Source organism: Fringilla coelebs (genome assembly GCF_963513975.1).
Source record: "Fringilla coelebs genome assembly, chromosome: 26".
NCBI lineage: Eukaryota > Metazoa > Chordata > Aves > Passeriformes > Fringillidae > Fringilla > Fringilla coelebs.
The window spans coordinates 1,929,293-1,947,440 of record NC_140052.1 but is presented as its reverse complement, the minus strand read 5'-3'; the positions used below and the strand labels follow the sequence as shown (position 1 = coordinate 1,947,440).

Below are 18,148 nucleotides of genomic sequence, written 5' to 3'. Positions count from 1 at the left end.
AGTGCACCTGAGCTGTCCCTCCACAGCTCTGGAGGCTCAGGGAGAGCCCAAGGCTCAGGGACAGCCCAGGAGGGGCTCAGGGACAGCCCAGGGGCTCAGGTAGAGCCCAGGAGGGGCTCAGGGACAGCTCAGGTACAGCCCAGGGGCTCAGGCACTGTCCACGGGCTCAGGTACAGCTCAAGGGCTCAGGTAGAGCCCAGGAGGGGCTCAGCAACAGCCCAGGGGCTCAGGAACAGCTCAGGTACAGCCCAGGGGCTCAGGCACTGCCCAGGGGCTCAGGAACAGCCCAGGGCTGAGGCTCCTGGCCAGCAGAGCTCTGGGCACCCCGGGATGCAGAGCACTGAAGGGTTCTCCTCCCACCCGGCTCCTTCTCTGCTCAGGTGCCCAAAGCAGGCAGGGGAAAAGCTGCTGCTGGCTGTGCAGGGCAGAGCTGGGGCAGTGCAGGGCTAACCCCGGGTCCCTGCAGGTGCACAGGGCACCAGCCTTACCTGGGAGGGCCTGGCCAGCTCAGCCTGTGCCAAGGCTCTGGTGCCACCGGGCTCCTGCAGCTCTCCGGTGGGCACGGCAGCGTCGGCCTCGCAGCAAAGTCAATAAAGCAAACAGCTTCTGCTGAGCCTGCAGGAATCCTACCAGCAGGAAAAAGAATTCACACTTTCTTTTCAGTGTTCTTTACTCATGGAACCATTTGTTTCTTTAGAGACAAAGAGGGAAGGAAGAAACTCCTCTGTTACACAATCCCCACGATTCACTGCTGCTGCTCTGTATGTGTTGACACAAACCATGCTGGAGAAGGTGAAGAAAGTGTGTTTATTTCTGATTGAAGACTGATTACATCACTATCATGGATAATGTAGTAGAATAATCTTATACTCTTGGGAGAAATCTAGGAATAAATATGAAAAAGTAAAATAGTTTGTTTCCACTGTCCCTGAAGATGACTGATGAGTAAGTGCTGTATTTACAGGATAGTTATCATACTCTAGACTCTGTGCTGAATAAATATTGTCTTGAAAGGGTAAAAAAATCCATCGAAATATTTTAACTCACCACAAAATTAAAAAAAAAAAAATCCATGTACTTGTCCAAAGCAAAGGTTAGTTACATGTTAATTATTGAATCCACATAGGATCACTGTCCAAGAAAGCTTCCTCTCCTGCTGAGCTGCTCCCCTCCACAGAAGCAGCATTAGTGCTTGTCCTCTTCTCCACTGATGAGCCACTATTGGTTCTTCAGGCTGCAAGAGAGAAAAGAAGCCCAGGTCATGCTCCATCCTGGTGTGTTTTATGAAAGAAAATCACCACAGCAAATTGGAAAAGGTCTCCTTTCTTTAGGTCTTAAATTTGAATTTAAGAGCTTCACAAATCCTGCCCAACTCGCCTCCTCCATGGCCCAGCACAGCTCAGCTGATGAGGAATTCCTCATTGGAGCTGGCACTGGCAAGCTCAGGTTTGTGCTTTGAGCAATTAACCCAGTGTTTGGGTTTTACATGAAAATGATTAATCTGCACACCCAGCACCACAACACAGAGCTGTACAGGCTGTTCTGGGGCTTTCAAATTATGATCAAAACAGAAGATATCAGAGATATCTTCATTTTCACTTACATTAAAAGGGAAGGGAGACAAGTCAGATCTATAATGAGAGGAAGTATTACATTCTCTTTCTTCACAGGCAGTGTAATTATTCAGCTGCTCCCTGGAACTGAAACTATGACAAATTAAAATGCCTATCAATTCCATCTACCTTTTGTAACTATTCATATTCTGGAGTTGTTACTGCTCTAAAGGTTCCTTTGCCATAACCCACTATATACTACAAATAGTGCATAGAAATGCTACTATTTCCAAGTGTTACTGTTACTGTAGAACAAAATCATTTGGCTTGGGTGTGAAGTGCACAATGCAACTAATTTACTCCAATTTCCAGAAATTTACAGGAAATCTTCTGTCAGAGAACACCTTCATGTCTTGGGTTTCTGTGGTTGAGATGGCTCCCAAGGTATTAGAAAGTCTTTTTTTCCCAGCCCTGTAACCAAAGAAGTCAAGACTGGTCAGTTCTGCTTCCCAAGGTTGTTCATTTTCTCTTTATTCCATTCTTTCTCTGCCCTGCTGAGCTCTGTCCAGCAGGTCGGGTTGTGGCACAGGCCCTGCCCTTGGGGTGCTGTTGGCTTTTTACACTAAGAACTGCCTGTACTTTATTTACAATAATTTCCCAATCCCCATCACCTGTGTCAGACAGTCTGTCTCTGCTCTAAACCAATCCAGAAGTGTCACCATCCCAGCAGAAGGTGGAGGACAACAAGAAGAAGAAGGACAGGACACACCCAGATTCCTCCATCTTTCCTCTTGAACCCCCATTCTAAATCCCCAAAATTCTACTTTTACACCCTGTGACAAATTCACTGTCATTCTGCTCAAACTCTTGTGGCTTGTAACTCCTCACACACAGTTGGGAATTGTTTCCATGGGCTAAAATCACAGGCACAGGTGTTTGTGACTCCGTGCCAAGGTCTCTGAGCCCCCTGCCAGGGTCTGGAGTCCTCCAGGGCAGCCAGAGGAATGTCCTGGGTCCTGACAAGGATGTGCAGAAGGAGCCCAGCCTCCTGGCACCAGGGACAGGGCTGGAAGCATCCAGGAGAAACAGAAACAAAGTTTGGCACTAAATCTGACCCAGGTGGAGCCGGGCCAGGCAGCCCCAGAGCTCCCCTCGTGTTGGCTGTGCCAGACACACAGACCCTGGGATGTGCTTCAGCCACAACAGGCTGTCAGTGTTTGTTCACACCTTCTTAAATAGATGGGAAAAGTGATGTAAATGCAACCATGGGAAAGGGTGACATTTCTCCAGGCATGATATTAACAATATTTTGATTAGCTCTTTCCTGAATAGCCAAGCAGCTTGTGTTGATAAATGCCCTGTTCCAATTAGACATCTGTGTTCTCAGCCTGAAAATAAAAAAGGAAAGGAAAGAGGAAAGAGCCTGCCCAGGCCCAAGCCTGCTGCCTCTGCTCCTCAGCAGGACATCAACCATCTGGGCTTCCCCAGGGTGCAGCCCAAAGTCAAGGCTGAGAGTTGTGCAGGAAAGGCTGCAGAGCCACTTCCCCTACTGGACATGACCACTCTTAACCCCTCAGAATTTATTTTGACCATTTAATTGATTTTACCCCAATGGTGGCTGCAGGATTGGGTCCTCTCTCTGCAAAAATCCTGAAATTAACCAGGAAGCCTGAGTCTGAAAGGGAAACCCTTCCATGTATTAGCATCTATGAAAGTGCAAATGAGTGATTATAAAAGCCTGGAATATATTTGTGAGCTCTAGATGTGGCAGAGAGGTCTGGCTGATCAAAGAGACAAAATGAAGGCGAGAAGACAAAGTTCTTCTTTATGGGAGTGGGAATGGTTATCCCCACACAGTCAGACTGTTAATTACCAGGGCTGGATCTCAGCCCTCAGTGGCTGCCAGCCCGAGCAGAGGAGCTCAGCTCTCAGCTCTCACTCTGGCACGTGTGACAGACCCACAGCTGGCCCAGGGCTGACACCCACCCCAAACCTGAGTCTGGGCTCTCTGCTCTGCCAAAAACACCTCTGCTCCTTGTACCCACATGCCTACAGGAGGCACCTCACACCCAGCCCAGGCTCTCTGGACCCAGCCTGTTCCCAGCCCCTCTCCAGGAAGAGCTTTTTGCCAAGCCCCAGGGTAACATTCTGCACAAGCATTGTTTTGATCCCAGACACCGAATATCCTCTGTGTCCTTTCACAACTATCTGGACTTTAATCCCTGCTGTTTGTTGCCAATCACTTCGAGCAGTGATTTTTCATCTTCACAGTTTGCATAAAGCAGCAAAGAGGGAGGTTTTGTTTCTGCCAGCCCATGGGGAGCAGTGAGCAGCAAGGCTGGCATGTGCCTCCCTCCCAGCCTCTCAGAGTAACATTCACAACTGAGATTCTGGCTGCTGCTGTGCCCCCAGGAAGGAGCTGCTGGTGCCCACCATGCTCAGCCAAAGTGGGCACTGGCCCTGCCTGGCCCCTGCCCAGCAGGGAGAGGAGGGAAGGAGAAGGGAGAGCAAAACCAACCCCATCTATTTCTGGAGAGCAAGTGAAACAATGCCTCAATCATCTCTACACAGTTCATAAATCCCTAATTAAAGGTTTAGTGCTCCACCCCACTGCAGATGTTCCAGAGTCCATCCACATCCCAACACTTGCTCTGTGCCAGCATGTGCCCACAGCCAGCCAGCAGCATCACCCATGGGAGCCTGAGCTGAGCCCTGCACTCCCCACACATCCAGTGTGGCATTTAACCTTCATTTTCAAATGAAGCTCAAGTACCTGGAGAAAAAACCAGGAGCTGGCAGATATATCTGCTTTGTGCATGCACAGCTGGAGGGATAAGGACCAGCTCAGTACTAGCTCCCTCTTCCTGCATCTTTTATTCAACACCAAAATACCAGCCAAGAAACCTCCAGCTTCCTTTCTAAGCCCCATTCCCCCCCTTTTTTGGTGAAACAAATGCAGTCAGAAGCACCTGGGGTAGCACCTCAAGGTTCATTTCTCCTGGCCACACCACTCAAGGAAGAGCAGCTCAGCTGATGGGTAGAAGCTTCAAATCATGCTGAGGACCCCCAGCCTTCAAACTGTGCTGCCCATGGAGCCCCAGGACCCCCAGCCCTCCCCAGGGCAGTGCCAGGCTCCTGGTTAACACAGCTGCCAAGCTCCTAGGGAGTGTGGTGGGTTATTTAAGGCAGCTCTAACTGGGGCTCTCAGCATGCTGCTCTCTGCAGAGCTCTCAGGAGCAGTAATAAATAACCACAATGCAGCTCATGCCTCATAAAAGTTGTGAACTCCTGAAGCAGCTTTCCAGGAAACTCATCTGCCTGGTGTTTTTGGGTGGTATCAGCTTCCATTCTGCAATCACTGTTCCCTGTTTTGGCCTTTGTCCCAGAGCAAAATCCCTGTATCCCTTCAGCCCAGTCCTTCACTAACTGCCCCTTTCTTCAGGTTTGTTTAGTCTTTAACTATATGAAGTAGGACAGCTACATAAAATGTTTTGTTGCCTTGGCAACTGCAGTCCAGTGGCTTCAGCCTGAGTTAGGAGGCAGAGGACAGCCTTGACATTAAGCAGCAATAATGAGAACAGCAGAAACCAGGGGGGAACACTGGCTGAGGAGCAAGTAGGGGATGATCCTCACCTGCCCCCAGCATGGAGCCCACCTGGGAGCCACGGTGCTGCCATGGGACACCACAGCTCTGGGAACTCAGCTCTGCATTCCCAAAGTCCCTTTCTTTGTATGGAAGAGGCAATTGCTTGGAAAAGCTACTGAGACATAGATGCAGCCCAGAATCTGTTGTTTGTGCTGCCCAGCAGATTGCTTTGCTGGACCAGGCACCATTCTGGTGTGGGGGATTGCTGACACATCTTCCTGCACATTTGTCTCCTATCCATGAGGCTGCCCTGGTTTGAGATAAACTTTATCTGAGAAAAGGCTGAGCCCAGGGCAAGCGTGTCATCTGTCACTCCTGCCACAATCAAAGCACAAATAACTTCCCCAGGTGTTCATTCACAGCACTAGAAATAAAGATTTCTTAATCTCTGCTAATTGCAGGAAACTGCACAACACAGCAGAGGGTGTGGGGATAACTCAGAGGAGCAGGCACCCTTCTGGTGTGAGGGATTGGTGACACATCTTCCTGCACATCTCTGTCTCCCATCCATGAGGCTGCTCTGGGTTGAGATAAACTTCTTTATCCTTCACAATAATCATACAGACTTAGAAGGACGGGAAAGGGAAGGATAAATGACAGCTCTGGGCCAGGGCAGCACGGCACAGATGCTGTCATTTCAGGTTTCCAAGAGGAAGAGCTCTCAGCTCTGTTTTCCAGCACTGGGAATTTGTTGCACTGGGTGTGGATCCTGCCCCTGTCCCAGCTGCTCCCACATGAGCTGGCTGGGCAGGGATTCCCCAGCAGGGAGCTGTGCTGAAGAGCTGGAGATGGAGGCAGCCAAGGGCACAGATTGCTGTGGCACAGCCCAAAACCACACCTGGCTCACTCAGCCCCTGCTCCACCTCACACTGCACTGGCAGGTGTGCTGCACCACTGCATTTGGAAGGCATTCAAATGCTCCCTGAATAAATAGAATAAAGCTAAGGTGAATAATACCAGGAACCTGGGAAGGTCTGGCTTCATCCTTTGCTGGCTTAAGCAAAATGAGCAATTAGCAGCCATTGCTAGTTCTGCTCATCCTGCTCACTTTTCAGACTATCCTCAAAGCTACCTGAAGCACTTCAGGTATATCCCTTTATATTCCTCTCCTAATCTGGGCAGTTCCAAGTGATTCAGCCCGAAATGGTTCCCAAAGCTCACATATAAGTGCATTAAGAGCAATTAGTTCATTAATCTAGTCTCTGGTATCATGTTTCTCCATCACTTCATTGTAATAATTTGTGGTAATTGACAGAGCAGACTCCCCCCAGTTCTCATAGCTGGGTAATGCATAATTAGTCTAAATCACAGTAAAAACTGTTTCACTGGGAAACACCTAATCCCCTTAGGCTCATGGTGTCTCTTCTGAGGTTTCACACATGAAAGAAGCTGCAAACTCAGCATCATTATCCACAAGTCACTGGGACTCCAGCAAGCCCATGTGGGTTCAGCCCTGTATTGGAATAATTACCAATATTGCCATATGGGATGTGCCAGAGCTTGTCTGGCCCTTGGTGCTGAACCAAACAGCAGCACGGTGGTGTTTCACCCCAGGGACACTTTTGGCCATGGCTGGGTGGAGTTTCACCCCACAGACACTTTTGGCCATGGCTGGGTGGTGTTTCACCCCAGGGACACTTTGGGCCATGGCTGGGTGGTGTTTCACCCCAGGGACACTTTTGGCCATGGCTGGGTGGTGTTTCACCCCAGGGACACTTTTGGCCATGGCTGGGTGGTGTTTCACCCCAGGGACACTTTTGGCCATGGCTGGGTGGTGTTTCACCCCAGGGACACTTTGGGCTGGCTGGGTGCTGCCCTGGGCACGTGGGCACCAGTCCAGGCGTGCAGGAGCTCTGCTGGGGCTGGGATGGAGCTTCCTCCCGTGCAGGGGCCGCTCCTCAGGGTTCCCTCTGTGGAGAAGCTTTGGGGCCATGGGGAAGGAAAGGAGTGGGTTCTGCTGGAGGGTTTGGATCCAGAGCTTTATTCTGGCCCACAGCCTCTGAACCCACAGCAGCTCCAGCAGAACTCCTGAGCCCGTGGCTGCTGCTCCTTTAACCCCGGGAGAGGGCAGGGAAGGGGCAGGGAGCCACCAGCCAGGGACAGGAGGGGAGGGCTCAAGGGACAGAGGACACCTGGATGGCCCAGTGCCCCCGGGGGCAGAGGGCATCCTTTGAACCTGCCAATCACTTCTGGAATGCCAGGACTGACAGACAGTGCTGGGAGGGGTCAGGGAGAGGAGAGAGGTGACTGACACACCTGGGAGGGAATTATCAGGGAGGGACCTGAGGTTCTGAGGTAAACCCTGAAATCACAACACAACAGCCCTGCCTTCCTCCACCTGGAGGTGCCTCTGGTACCTGTGTTAGCACAGCCCCCAGTGCTCCTCTGCTGGGGGGGCTGGAAGGCAAAGCACTGTCCCAGAGCATCCCCCCCTGGCAGACAGACAGACAGACAGACAGACAGACAGACTGCAGCCCCCTGGGAGAGAGAGGCACAGTGACACTCACTTGGTCTGGTGTTTGGAGCCCTTCAGGTGTGCATGGTACTGCTCTATGGAGTTCAGGGTGACGTTGCAGATGTTGCAGGTGTAGCTGCGCTTCAGGCCTGTGAAGAAAAGCAGGTGTTAATTAATTAATTAATTAACCCTTGGCTCCACCTGTGCCACGTGGTGAGGCCGAGGGGAGCACGGGCTGCACCAGAGGGAAACACTCTGGGCTACAGACTATTCAAAATGGCAGCTAGAAGTACAAGTAAGTGAAAATGACTGAAGAAAGGGGGAGAAATAGAAAAAAAAGCAGTAACCTGTGCTCTAAGCAAACTTCTAGTTAATTAGAAGGTACTTGGACCCCACATTTCATTTCCATTTTCACAGACATTGCTCTTTACAGTGACCCATCTATTGACTTTTCCAGGCCAGGCTATCCAAGCATTAGAGAAGCCTAAAGGAGTATTTTTAGAACTGAGCAGAAAGAAGAAAGCCAGTTCAAAGGCTCATCCCTCCTGAGAGTGTGGGGAATCTCTCCTGTGCCCTCCTCAGGGCATCATCACTGTGCTCACACTAACAATCACTCCAGGCACCATTTATCCCTCTGGTTTTTGGTAGTGATCATAATTCAGGGCAATTCCCTGTCAGTACATTCAGCAGCCAGATCACTTAGGAGCTCTCTTTTCCCCAGAGGGATCCACTCTGATTTATCCACCAAAGTGAACCAAGCCCAGATGCTGCTCTCCCACAGCCCCCACTGGCAGACTGCAGCCCCCAAAGCCAAAGCAGGAGCTCTCTCACCTGCTGGGCTCTCCCTTGGCTGCAGGACAGACAGTCCCCAGCAGAACCAAGGGCTCTGCTTGAAAACACTGGAGATTCCCAGCAGGGATTGCTGTGCTCCTCAGGAACAGCTCCACTGATCCTTGGAATAGTCTCTTCTGGCTTTCCACACTGTTATTTCTGTGCCAGAATTGTTAGAACGACTCATTTAGAACAAATAACGTGTGGCACTGTCAGATTAGATCATAATTAACTGCCCAGGTAATAAACACACTGACTCCTCCTCAGCTGGACCTGCCTTTTTGGCTCTCAAAAAATCCCTTATCTTGTTCTGCACTCTAGACACCAGCTACACCAACAGCCCCCACTTCATAATATCTCTCACCCAGGAATTTGGCACAACACGAAAATCATCTTTAAATAATATTCCAAAATCATTCAGATGAGTGCTTGAAAACAACAAGCCAGCAACTGCAGAGGTATTTAAGTAGCTTCTGTATTTCTGTGTCACGATGTGGCACAGAACAAAAATCAATTTGCAAATGTGCATATGGATTTTTCTCCTTGCAGAATTTATTCTTGATGAAGAAGTGATGATTTTACAGTCATGCCCTTTGTCCTGTTGGCAGCTCCTGTTTCCTTTATTCAACCAACAGGCATGAGGAGCCACATGAATCTCCCAGAATGCAGGAGAAGGAATGGGAAGGGCAGGAATGGGAAGGGCAGGAATGGTGTGTCAGCACATTGCAGCAGCCTGAGAACTTGGACCCCACCAGGATCTCCACATCAGAGTGGGACTGGAGAACTAACAGGTAATTCTTTAATTTAAGGTAATAAGGTTCTGCTGCTCAGCCAATTTAGCAGCACGTTAAGAGCAGCCTCAGTGAATCTTAATTACTGGTGTAGGTGGAAACGCCTTCAGCAAAGCAGCTCCTAACTGGGGATGATGATTTTCTCCCTCAGCATGTCAAGGCTACTCACAGTGATGAACCAGGGGAATCCTGCTCCCCCTCCCTGTGCTCTGTGCAGGGAATCAGGGCTGTTCCCAGCTCTCCCCACAGGCTGGAACATGCAGCCCCAGACTGGGCAGATTCCATGAACTGGGATGGAGATGGAGGAGGAAACCAGCCTCAAATGAACGGCAGGATGAGACCACAGGCAACAATCACCTCCAGGATATAAAAATTCCCACAATTTGACCTCACTGGAATTCATCAGAGCTGCTACTTGGCTGAAACTGGTTTCATAAAACTCCCCAACAAGTGCTCTGGGGCTGAGCTCAGCCCTGCAGGCCACAAGGTGGTCCCACCCTGAGCAGTCCATCCTGGCAGCTGCTGGGCTCTGGCTGTGTTCACATCCCCTTCTGCATCCTCAAGACACACCAGCACTGCCTCCCCTGCAGCGTGACATGCATTCATGTAAAATTGAATGTCCTCCTATCCCCATTAAATAAAATATTAACAAGTCAAGTTATTAATGTCATCCTGCATAAAATGAATTAAAACCCATTCCAGGGGAGTTCTTGTTAAACTGCTTCTTACTAACCACAAGTGACAGCACAGAATGAGAAGTATTTATAAGGCATACAAAGAAATTATGAGCTGGGATGAAAAAGGAAACACAGCTCGTTGCCTGATACTGGTGCACCTGCAGCACCCCCAATTTACCTGAGAACACAAAGGCTCCAAGTGGCACCATCTCTGTGCCCTTGTCCATCTGTCCTGCAGAGGCTGCTGTGCTTTATTTTAGGGATTCAGAGCACCTGTTGCAGGGTTTGGCTGCAGGGTTTTTTAGGGATTCAGATTTATTTTAGGGATTTAGAGCAGCTGTTGCAGGGTTTGGCTGGCCCCAGCACCTTACAAACCTTACAAACCACCCTCCTAACCTTCCAAAGCAGCTGCCACTGCAGAGCCCAGAGCAGCTCTGTGCTGTGGCTGGAAAATCTCACAGAACTGCTCTGAGGGTGGGCTGGACCCTGCACTCCATGCAGCCAGGGAGAAGGGATCTGTGTGCCCTGTGCTGCAGCTTTAACTCAACACAGACTGCAGAAACAATGCTCATTTCTTCTTTTTTTCCCCCTCTCCTCATTCTTATTTCTGAGAAGAAAATAAGACTTCAAAATTGCAGGATGAGCACTTGGTGAGAAGAATCAATGTTTTTGTTTTCTATAAATATCAACTGTCCAAAAATATACCTCTATTCTTATTTCTCCAAATATACATTCATATTTATCAATAAATATTTTATTACAGCCATTATCAAAACATCAAAGGCTGCTGAAATGTTGTACTTCAACTGACACTGCCTGTTCCAGGCTCACACAATGCATCAAATGTTCATCTCCCACACTAGTCAAAATAGAATTAATATTTAAGCTGTGATGGGAGAAGCCACCAGGGATGCAGAGGAAGGAGATGACTTTGCAATCCAGGGAAAACTGAGGCAGCAAAGACAGTGTGGAGCAGGGAGAGCATGGGGATGGTGTCCTGCTGCCACTGCTGCCCTGTAGGCACACATGATGTCACCTGGCAAGGTGAGGCTGGGTGTCATTGTGTGGTGACTGCAGACACTGCTTTCCACACCAAGATCTACTCTAATCTTGCAGCTAAATGCAGCCAGGAGAGCATCTCTAGATGGACACAGACAGGTGCTCATGACCTGGTTAGAAAAACTGAAGGATTTCCCCTCCTTGGCTCCCTGTGCACCTGGCTGGTGCTGGGGAGCAGCTCCCTGAAGTGCCAGGCACACACACAGCCTGACACAGCTCTGCTGTCCCCTCTCCTGTCATCCACAGACACTGGATCCAGTGCAAACCCCAACCATGCACAGCACCCCTGTGGAGGTAAAACCAGCAGCTGATGAGGCTGTGAAGGCCTCCAATTCCAACTCTCCTGAGAGCTAAATGAATAAAACGCTTCCAATTGATTTATTTACAGCTAATGACACCCTCAGCCACTCCTGAGCTTGGCACAGCTCAAAGTACTGAGCACTTCCATGTTATTGTCCCAGGTTTTATTCCCACATATTTCCAGCAGCGGGCAGTGACTCAGCCAACATGAATCATTGATGGCACTGTGAGTCACACTAGGTAGCACAGGAGGATCGAGATAACCATTACAAGGTTTATGGGAGACCAAGAAATGCACAATATACTGTACAGTCATTAGTACCTAAAGAAAAATTATTTCATTTAGCAAGGAAGCAGACCCAGGTGTATCAAAATGTTATTGCAAAGCCTCACTGGCAAACCAAAGCTCTCACACATGGCTCTGAATCAACCCTGTCCTCCTTCCTCAGCTGCCTGAGTCAGTCCCTGTGTGCACAGGGGATTGTGACCCAGACTAAAGGCTCGTGCCTCTCCTGGGCCTCCAGCCCAGAGTTAAGCAGGGACTTGTCAAGATTCAGTCCTGGACTGAGTCAAATTGCACCTCTCCATCACCAGCTCAGGAGGGCCTGGGGATGCTGGGGGGCAGCTGCTGAGATCACTGGGCTGGCTCTGCTCTGCTCTGCTCTGCTCTGCTTGAGGGGGGCTCCCAGAGGGGTCCACAAGGACCCTGCACATGCCAGAGCCCCTCCCTGTGGGGCCACCATGGATGGACTGACAGACAGACGAAGAAAGGCTGCCCTCCCTTCAGCAGGAACCAAAAAACTTGTGTTTAACATCCCCGTGGCAACTGCTCAGCTCCTGTTGCTGCTGCTGACCCAGGGCCATCCCAGCATTTTACAAACATTAATTAAATCATGGAAGGCAGTTGTCCTGCTCTCCATCAGGGAGATGTTGGGAGTGCTCTGCCTGCAGCAACATCCTGTCTGCACTTCTGCACGGGGCTGAGCTGAAACGTGCTCTCCTCTCCCAGGGACAGGCCACACTTGCTCAAGGACAGGAGAGTGCACTCATGGAAAGGACTACTTTAGAAGGAGGCAAAAGAGATACCTAAGGAACAACTTTGAAAGGATGCTGCCAAAACTGCAGGCTGGCATTCCAGAGCAGGGGACTTTTTATACAACTGGGAGCCTCAACAGCATCTCGGGCTCCCTGCACCACTGGTGACTGCAGTGAGAAATTGTGGGAACCCATAAATCAGAGGGTTTTGGGAAAGCTGCAGAAGGCAGGCCTCAGAGACAGCAGAGCTGTGATGAGAGCTAAGCAGGAGCCATGAGATTGATCAGCACAAAAATTATGTAAGAAGTAGAAAGTAAGGACAAATAGAACCATGGTCTGTATTAAATTAACACTTGTATTAACACTTGTCTAGAATAACTCCCTAAGCTGCAGGAAAGTTTATCTAGTGAGATATTGGGGAGTTCTGAGCTTCATAACAGAGCTCTGTGCATTGTGTTTGAAGGCTCACAAGCAGGTGTTGTATTTGAAATAAGCAAAAATGGTTTAACCAAAGGTAACTGTGCTTAGAGTGGTTGGATGGAACCACTGTCAATATAGAATATATACTATACAGATATAAATACGGTCAGTGTGCTTCTGCTTTGTGTGATTGAGCAAAAAACTTTTAAAGTGAGTTGTAACATTGAGTTCTTTGTCTGCTGCCTGGGATGTGAGCTGCTGGCATCTTCCCATTGTCATAACCATGGAATGAGAGTGATGCTGGAAAATAAAACAGCTCAAGGCACGTTCCCAGCAGACTGACCTGTTTGGGATTTGTACACAGCCCCTTGGCCAGCAATAAAAAAAGGTCACAGGATGCACAGGGAGCAGGTCCTGCTCTCACCTGCAGCCTTGTGGTATTTTCTGGGGTCCCCCATTGTGGGAAGGAAAGATGAATCTGACTCCATGTTCTCAGAAGGCTAATTTATTATTTTATGCACTTATATTATACTAAAGAATACTACACTAAAACTATACTAAAGAATAGAGAAAGGATACTTACAAAAGGCTATAAAGAATGATAATGAAAACAATTCACACTAAACCAATCAAACAACCACCTGTCGAATAAACAACCTCCAAACCATGTTCCAAAGCAGCAAAACACAGGAGAAGTGAATCAGATAATTATTGTTTTCATTTTTTTTCTGGGGCTTCCCAGGAGAAGAAATCCTGGCAAAGGGATTTTTCAGAAAACATGACAGTGACAGAGCCTCACCTCGCAGCTCCCCCAGGTCCAGGGTCTTCCCCAGCTGCTCCAGGAGGTCGGCCCTGGCCGCGTTCTTCTTGTGCTTTTTGCCCTCGTAGTGCTGCTGTGCCATCAGGGGGTTGTTGAACCAGGCTGTGCAGAGCTGGCAGTACCTGTCCGAGTCCCGGCGCTGCGGCGGCGGCGGCACGGCCGCGGCGCTCTCCGTGTGCGCCGGCTTCAGCGGGCCCAGAGCGGCCTCTGCAAAAGGCAACGGGCACACATCAGCTCTGCTGGGCCCCTGAGGAGCGCCAGTGCCTGAGGCACATCCACAGCAGACACAGGGAATAGCTAGCTGCAGCTACAGGGTCCCGGTGGATGTTTTGGATGGTGCTGTGTTCCAGATTTCAAGGTAAGATTTATTTATCACCATCTGCATGGCAGTTGTCTGGTGTCAAGTGGACAATTTTCCTTATCTCTCCCACACCCAATCCTCTCTCAGGGTAGACACCTGCTGATAAGAGGCCACTGAATGTCCCTGCATGGCTGATAAGAGCTGCAGCATCCCATTGGGAGATGTGAGCCCAGGGGGAGGAGCCAAGCATTCCTACCCAGATAGAATCTGGAGATTCTGGAACACCAGCACGGCTTCTCCCCTGCATTCCCAGAGGAGCAGCAGCTGCCTCTGCCCCTGGATCTCCAGAGGATTCTGCCCCCTTCTCCAGGATCCTGCTCCAGCAGAACCACCCCTGGCCCTGCAGGAGGGCTGAGCCACAATTCCAATGGCCCTGCTGCAGCACCCTGACCCACAGGGTGTCAGGCTGTGCTCTGGCTCTGCCAGGGTTGGTTTGGTTCACTGCATTGTTCATTTTATCCCTTCATTTTCTTCCCTATTAAAGAACTGGTATTCCTGCTCCCATAATTGTTGCCTGAGAGCCCCTTAATTTAAATTCTATAACAATTTGGAGGGGGGGGGTTCATTTTCTCCATTTCAGAGGAGGTTCCTGCCTTCCTTAGCAGGCACCTGCCTTTCCAAACCAAGACAGGCTGCTTGGAAAGCTACCATTTCTCATTAAAAAAAGCATCATGAAAGGACAGCCCAGGACTGTTCCTCAGCCTTCTGCATTTCACTAACTGGGAAGGAGGATGCTCTCAGTGCAATTACATGCCTTATCACTGTTCTGACTAAATTTGCTAAACTTATCCTGCTTGAATTGCTACTCCTAGGAAAAATCATCAGTGGAGAATAAATACACCATGCAGAGCCATCTCCTTCTCAGGATAGAGAGACATATTTATCATTATCTCAAGATTCTTATTTTTCAATTTACTTGTCTCAGAAAGAATAGGAAAGCCATAGTCATTGCAAACTGTCACAGATGAAAAAAAACAACTCAACAGTCAGTCCCATCCTTCAAAGACCTTCACATTGTGAATTGGCAGGTACCAGCAACACACAACCTTAATTTAATTCTATTTTCCCTAATATTCATCAAAAGCCCATCCAGGAACACAAATATGACCCCAAAATCATGCTAAAGAAAAGTGAGTGATTAGTCTTTATATAATGGAATGCACTTCGTTCAACAGAGTTTCCCAACTTTGTACAATACAAGTCACAAACCCATGGAAAAAAAGAGTTTGAAGTAAAATAAAGTTCAGGTAACACTGGGATACAAAAATATACAATGACTAGCACTTAATTATCACACTTCATTCAAAAATTCCCTTTTATGTGGCTTTTCTTTTCCTTTCTTTTCCAGATGAAATGTCTGCTCTTTAAATAATTAACAACCTGCTCTCTCCATGGTACTGGAATAGGCACATTTGGAGGTGTTTGGTGGCTGTCTTTGATCAGGAGATGATCCAGCTGAGCCCTGATGAGCTCATGGGGCAGCAAATGCCAAGCCCACCTCAGTGTCTGACACCAGGAACAGCAACACAGGGATATATTTAGACATATAATTATGCCTGGAGCCCACTGTGATTGACTCCTTGCCTTGAGAAAGTTAATATTGTCATAAATCTTCTGCTGACCTGCTCAGTAAGGGACACCTCCGAGGAAATTCTATCTTACATATAACATTACTTACAACCTTATCAATTTCCAGGGGTTTATAACCTTCTATTGTTTTTGATGATGACTGCCAAGGTATCAGAGTTCCAGCAGTGATGACGCTGCCTCTGAAGAGCTGCTCCAGGCAGGGCCAGGCAGGGTCTGGCTGGATTTTGCTCCTAAAAAAAAGTCTTTACTATGGTTCCAGCAGGAGAGACAGGGCCCAGCCCCTCCAAGGTTCATGCAGCAGAACTGCCAGGGTGAGCAAAGAGCAAAGCCAGCGCAGTCATTAGGGAGAAAATTAGGGAATTGCAGTGTTTCCTGTTCAACCTGGGATTACACAGACTTTGCACCTGCTTGACTCATGGGCAGCAAGCACAGCTGGCTTCTTGCAGACGTGTTCCTGCAGGAAGGGGTCCATGCCCAGAGCCCAGTGATGCCACAGGGATTTGGAACAGCCCTGGTGAGGCCAGGACAGGGCTGAGTCCAGGGAACCAGACTGAGCTGCAGAGAAGTTTGGAGCATTATAAACAACCGGCAATTTCAGCAGCCCAGGAGCTCTGTGACAGAGCTGACTTGCTGTTCCACAAGCCCCAGGCTATAAAGTTCAATCTATCCAATCTTTTGGCCAGCTCTCTCCCTGTTTCTGTGCATGCTGTTGCCAGAGGGGGACCAGGCAGGCTGAGGCTCACAGAGCTGGTGATGTCCACAGGAGTTACATCTCCTGCTCACTAAGGAAACCTGACAGAAGCATCTCTGCTCCCAGCCCCTGGCTGTGCCTCTGAGCTCCTCTCCCTGAGGCTGGTGGCTTGTGCTCCCCCAAACTCCATGCAGGAGGGAACTGGCACTCCTGCTGCAGGGGATGGCACCAGAGCCCCCCATGCCCACCCCAGCCCTGCTCCCAGCCCACACTCACAGCTGGCTCCTGTGGGACCACGGGCTACAGCTCCACAGCAGAGACCCTGCATCCCATGGGGGCTGCCATGGGCAAGGATTTCCTCCTAGCACTCACAGAACAAAGTATTTTCTTTAAAGTCCCATTCCTCAGGTCCCAGTGACAACCCCCACCAGTCCTAAGGTGTGCTGAGCCCAGCCTGGCAATTACTGAAAGCATCCCAAGTCTACCAAATTCTCCCAAAGAGAAACAGATGAAAGCTGACTTCTCCACAAATGTGAATTTATCATTTTGATATGCACTACATAACTGCTGCAGAACAGCAAATGCCATCATTCCCTGAGCAGCGACACGAAAATTAATAATAAACACTCACGAAACGTCAAAAGTTAAAAATGTTTCTCCATCTAAAACACAAACATAAAAGCTGCGAGTTTGACTATTTCAAGTATTTCAAAATGCTAAATAGCTCATGACAGTCTGCCTTACGTTCCCTTTCGCTGTGGGAGGCAAGTGAGAAAGTCTTACTTTGCTGCAAGAGGCAAAATACAAAGTTAGAAACACTTTAGCACTCCGGCAATGAACTAATGTTTGACTTCTTTCTCACATCCAAAGCTTTTTATTCCAAGCTGGATTTAAATGGCACCCAACCTCTTCCATTGGCACACTCCAGAAACTCAGCATGAGGACAAGAAACTAAGTGAGCCACAATAAGGAGGCACTGGGAAACTCAGCTTTTTTCCAGAAGAAATCCCAGAAATCCAGGATTAAGACTCCAGGCACTGCTGGACAGATCCTAGCACCCAAATCAAAAAGCCATTTGCTCAGTCCCTTTTGATGTCCCAACTCTCTACCCTCCATAATTTATGAAAAAGTTGTATAGCTTTGGAATGAAGAAGAGTTCCCTTTTATCTCCACATCTGACCCTTTTTAATATCTTCCATGTCATTCAAGTTTTCCTCTCAAAATGGCCTTGATTTGAAGCCTATTGAAAACAAGGGAATTCCACTTAAAATGTGTGCCTATGTCTTGATTATCACAATGGGACTTTCCAAGAGGCAGCTGAAAAGAATAATCAGGGCCACCACCACTTTCCTGGAATGATGCCTGCAGGTGCTCACACTTGGATTGATGGAGACAGGAGCTCTTCCCCACAATGCTCTGGTTTAAAACTCGTGGTGATGATGGGATGTAAACTGACAGGGGATGCTGGAAATGACTGCAGGAATTCCTCTGCAACAGTGCTGACATGAAGCCTCTGAGGGCTACAGCCTTGTAGAGCAGAGAACAGGAAAGATCACAACTCTTTGGCTGTCATGATGAGACATGGTTTTTGTGAGAAACCCAACTGTTGGGCCACTTCTTCTCCTGAAAGCACCAGCAGAGAACAGGACATCTGTGCTCCATCTGGAGGGTAACTGTGAAGGAGAACGTGGATCTCCGTGAGGGGTCTAAGAATAGATGTGATTTTCTTTGGGATTGATGAGACAGAAACCCCAGAATATCCAGCAGCAGAATCTCCTTCCCAGGAGCATCCAGCACGCTCAGGGCTGTGCCTGGCTGGCTCTCAGGACTCATGAGCAGTGGAGTCTCTGCTCTGAGAGCGCCAGCCACAGAGGACTGGGACAAAAATTGCTGGGTAGGTAGCCCAGAAAAATGCTGTG

The 18,148-nt window shown here is 48.9% G+C and overlaps 1 protein-coding gene across 1 annotated transcript in view; it reads right to left on the bottom strand.

The window, feature by feature from the left end:
• Positions 1–786: 786 nt before the first annotated feature.
• Positions 787–18,148, bottom strand: part of ZMAT4 (zinc finger matrin-type 4) — a 52,174-nt gene continuing 34,812 nt past the window's right edge. Inside the window, exons 5-7 of the mRNA XM_084221703.1 lie at positions 13,567–13,794; positions 7,707–7,803; positions 787–1,234 (exon numbers count right to left, since the gene is read on the bottom strand). Of these exons, the coding sequence (XP_084077829.1) occupies positions 1,219–1,234; positions 7,707–7,803; positions 13,567–13,794 (341 nt within the window). The 3' untranslated portion in view covers positions 787–1,218. The remainder of the gene's footprint in view (positions 1,235–7,706; positions 7,804–13,566; positions 13,795–18,148) is intronic.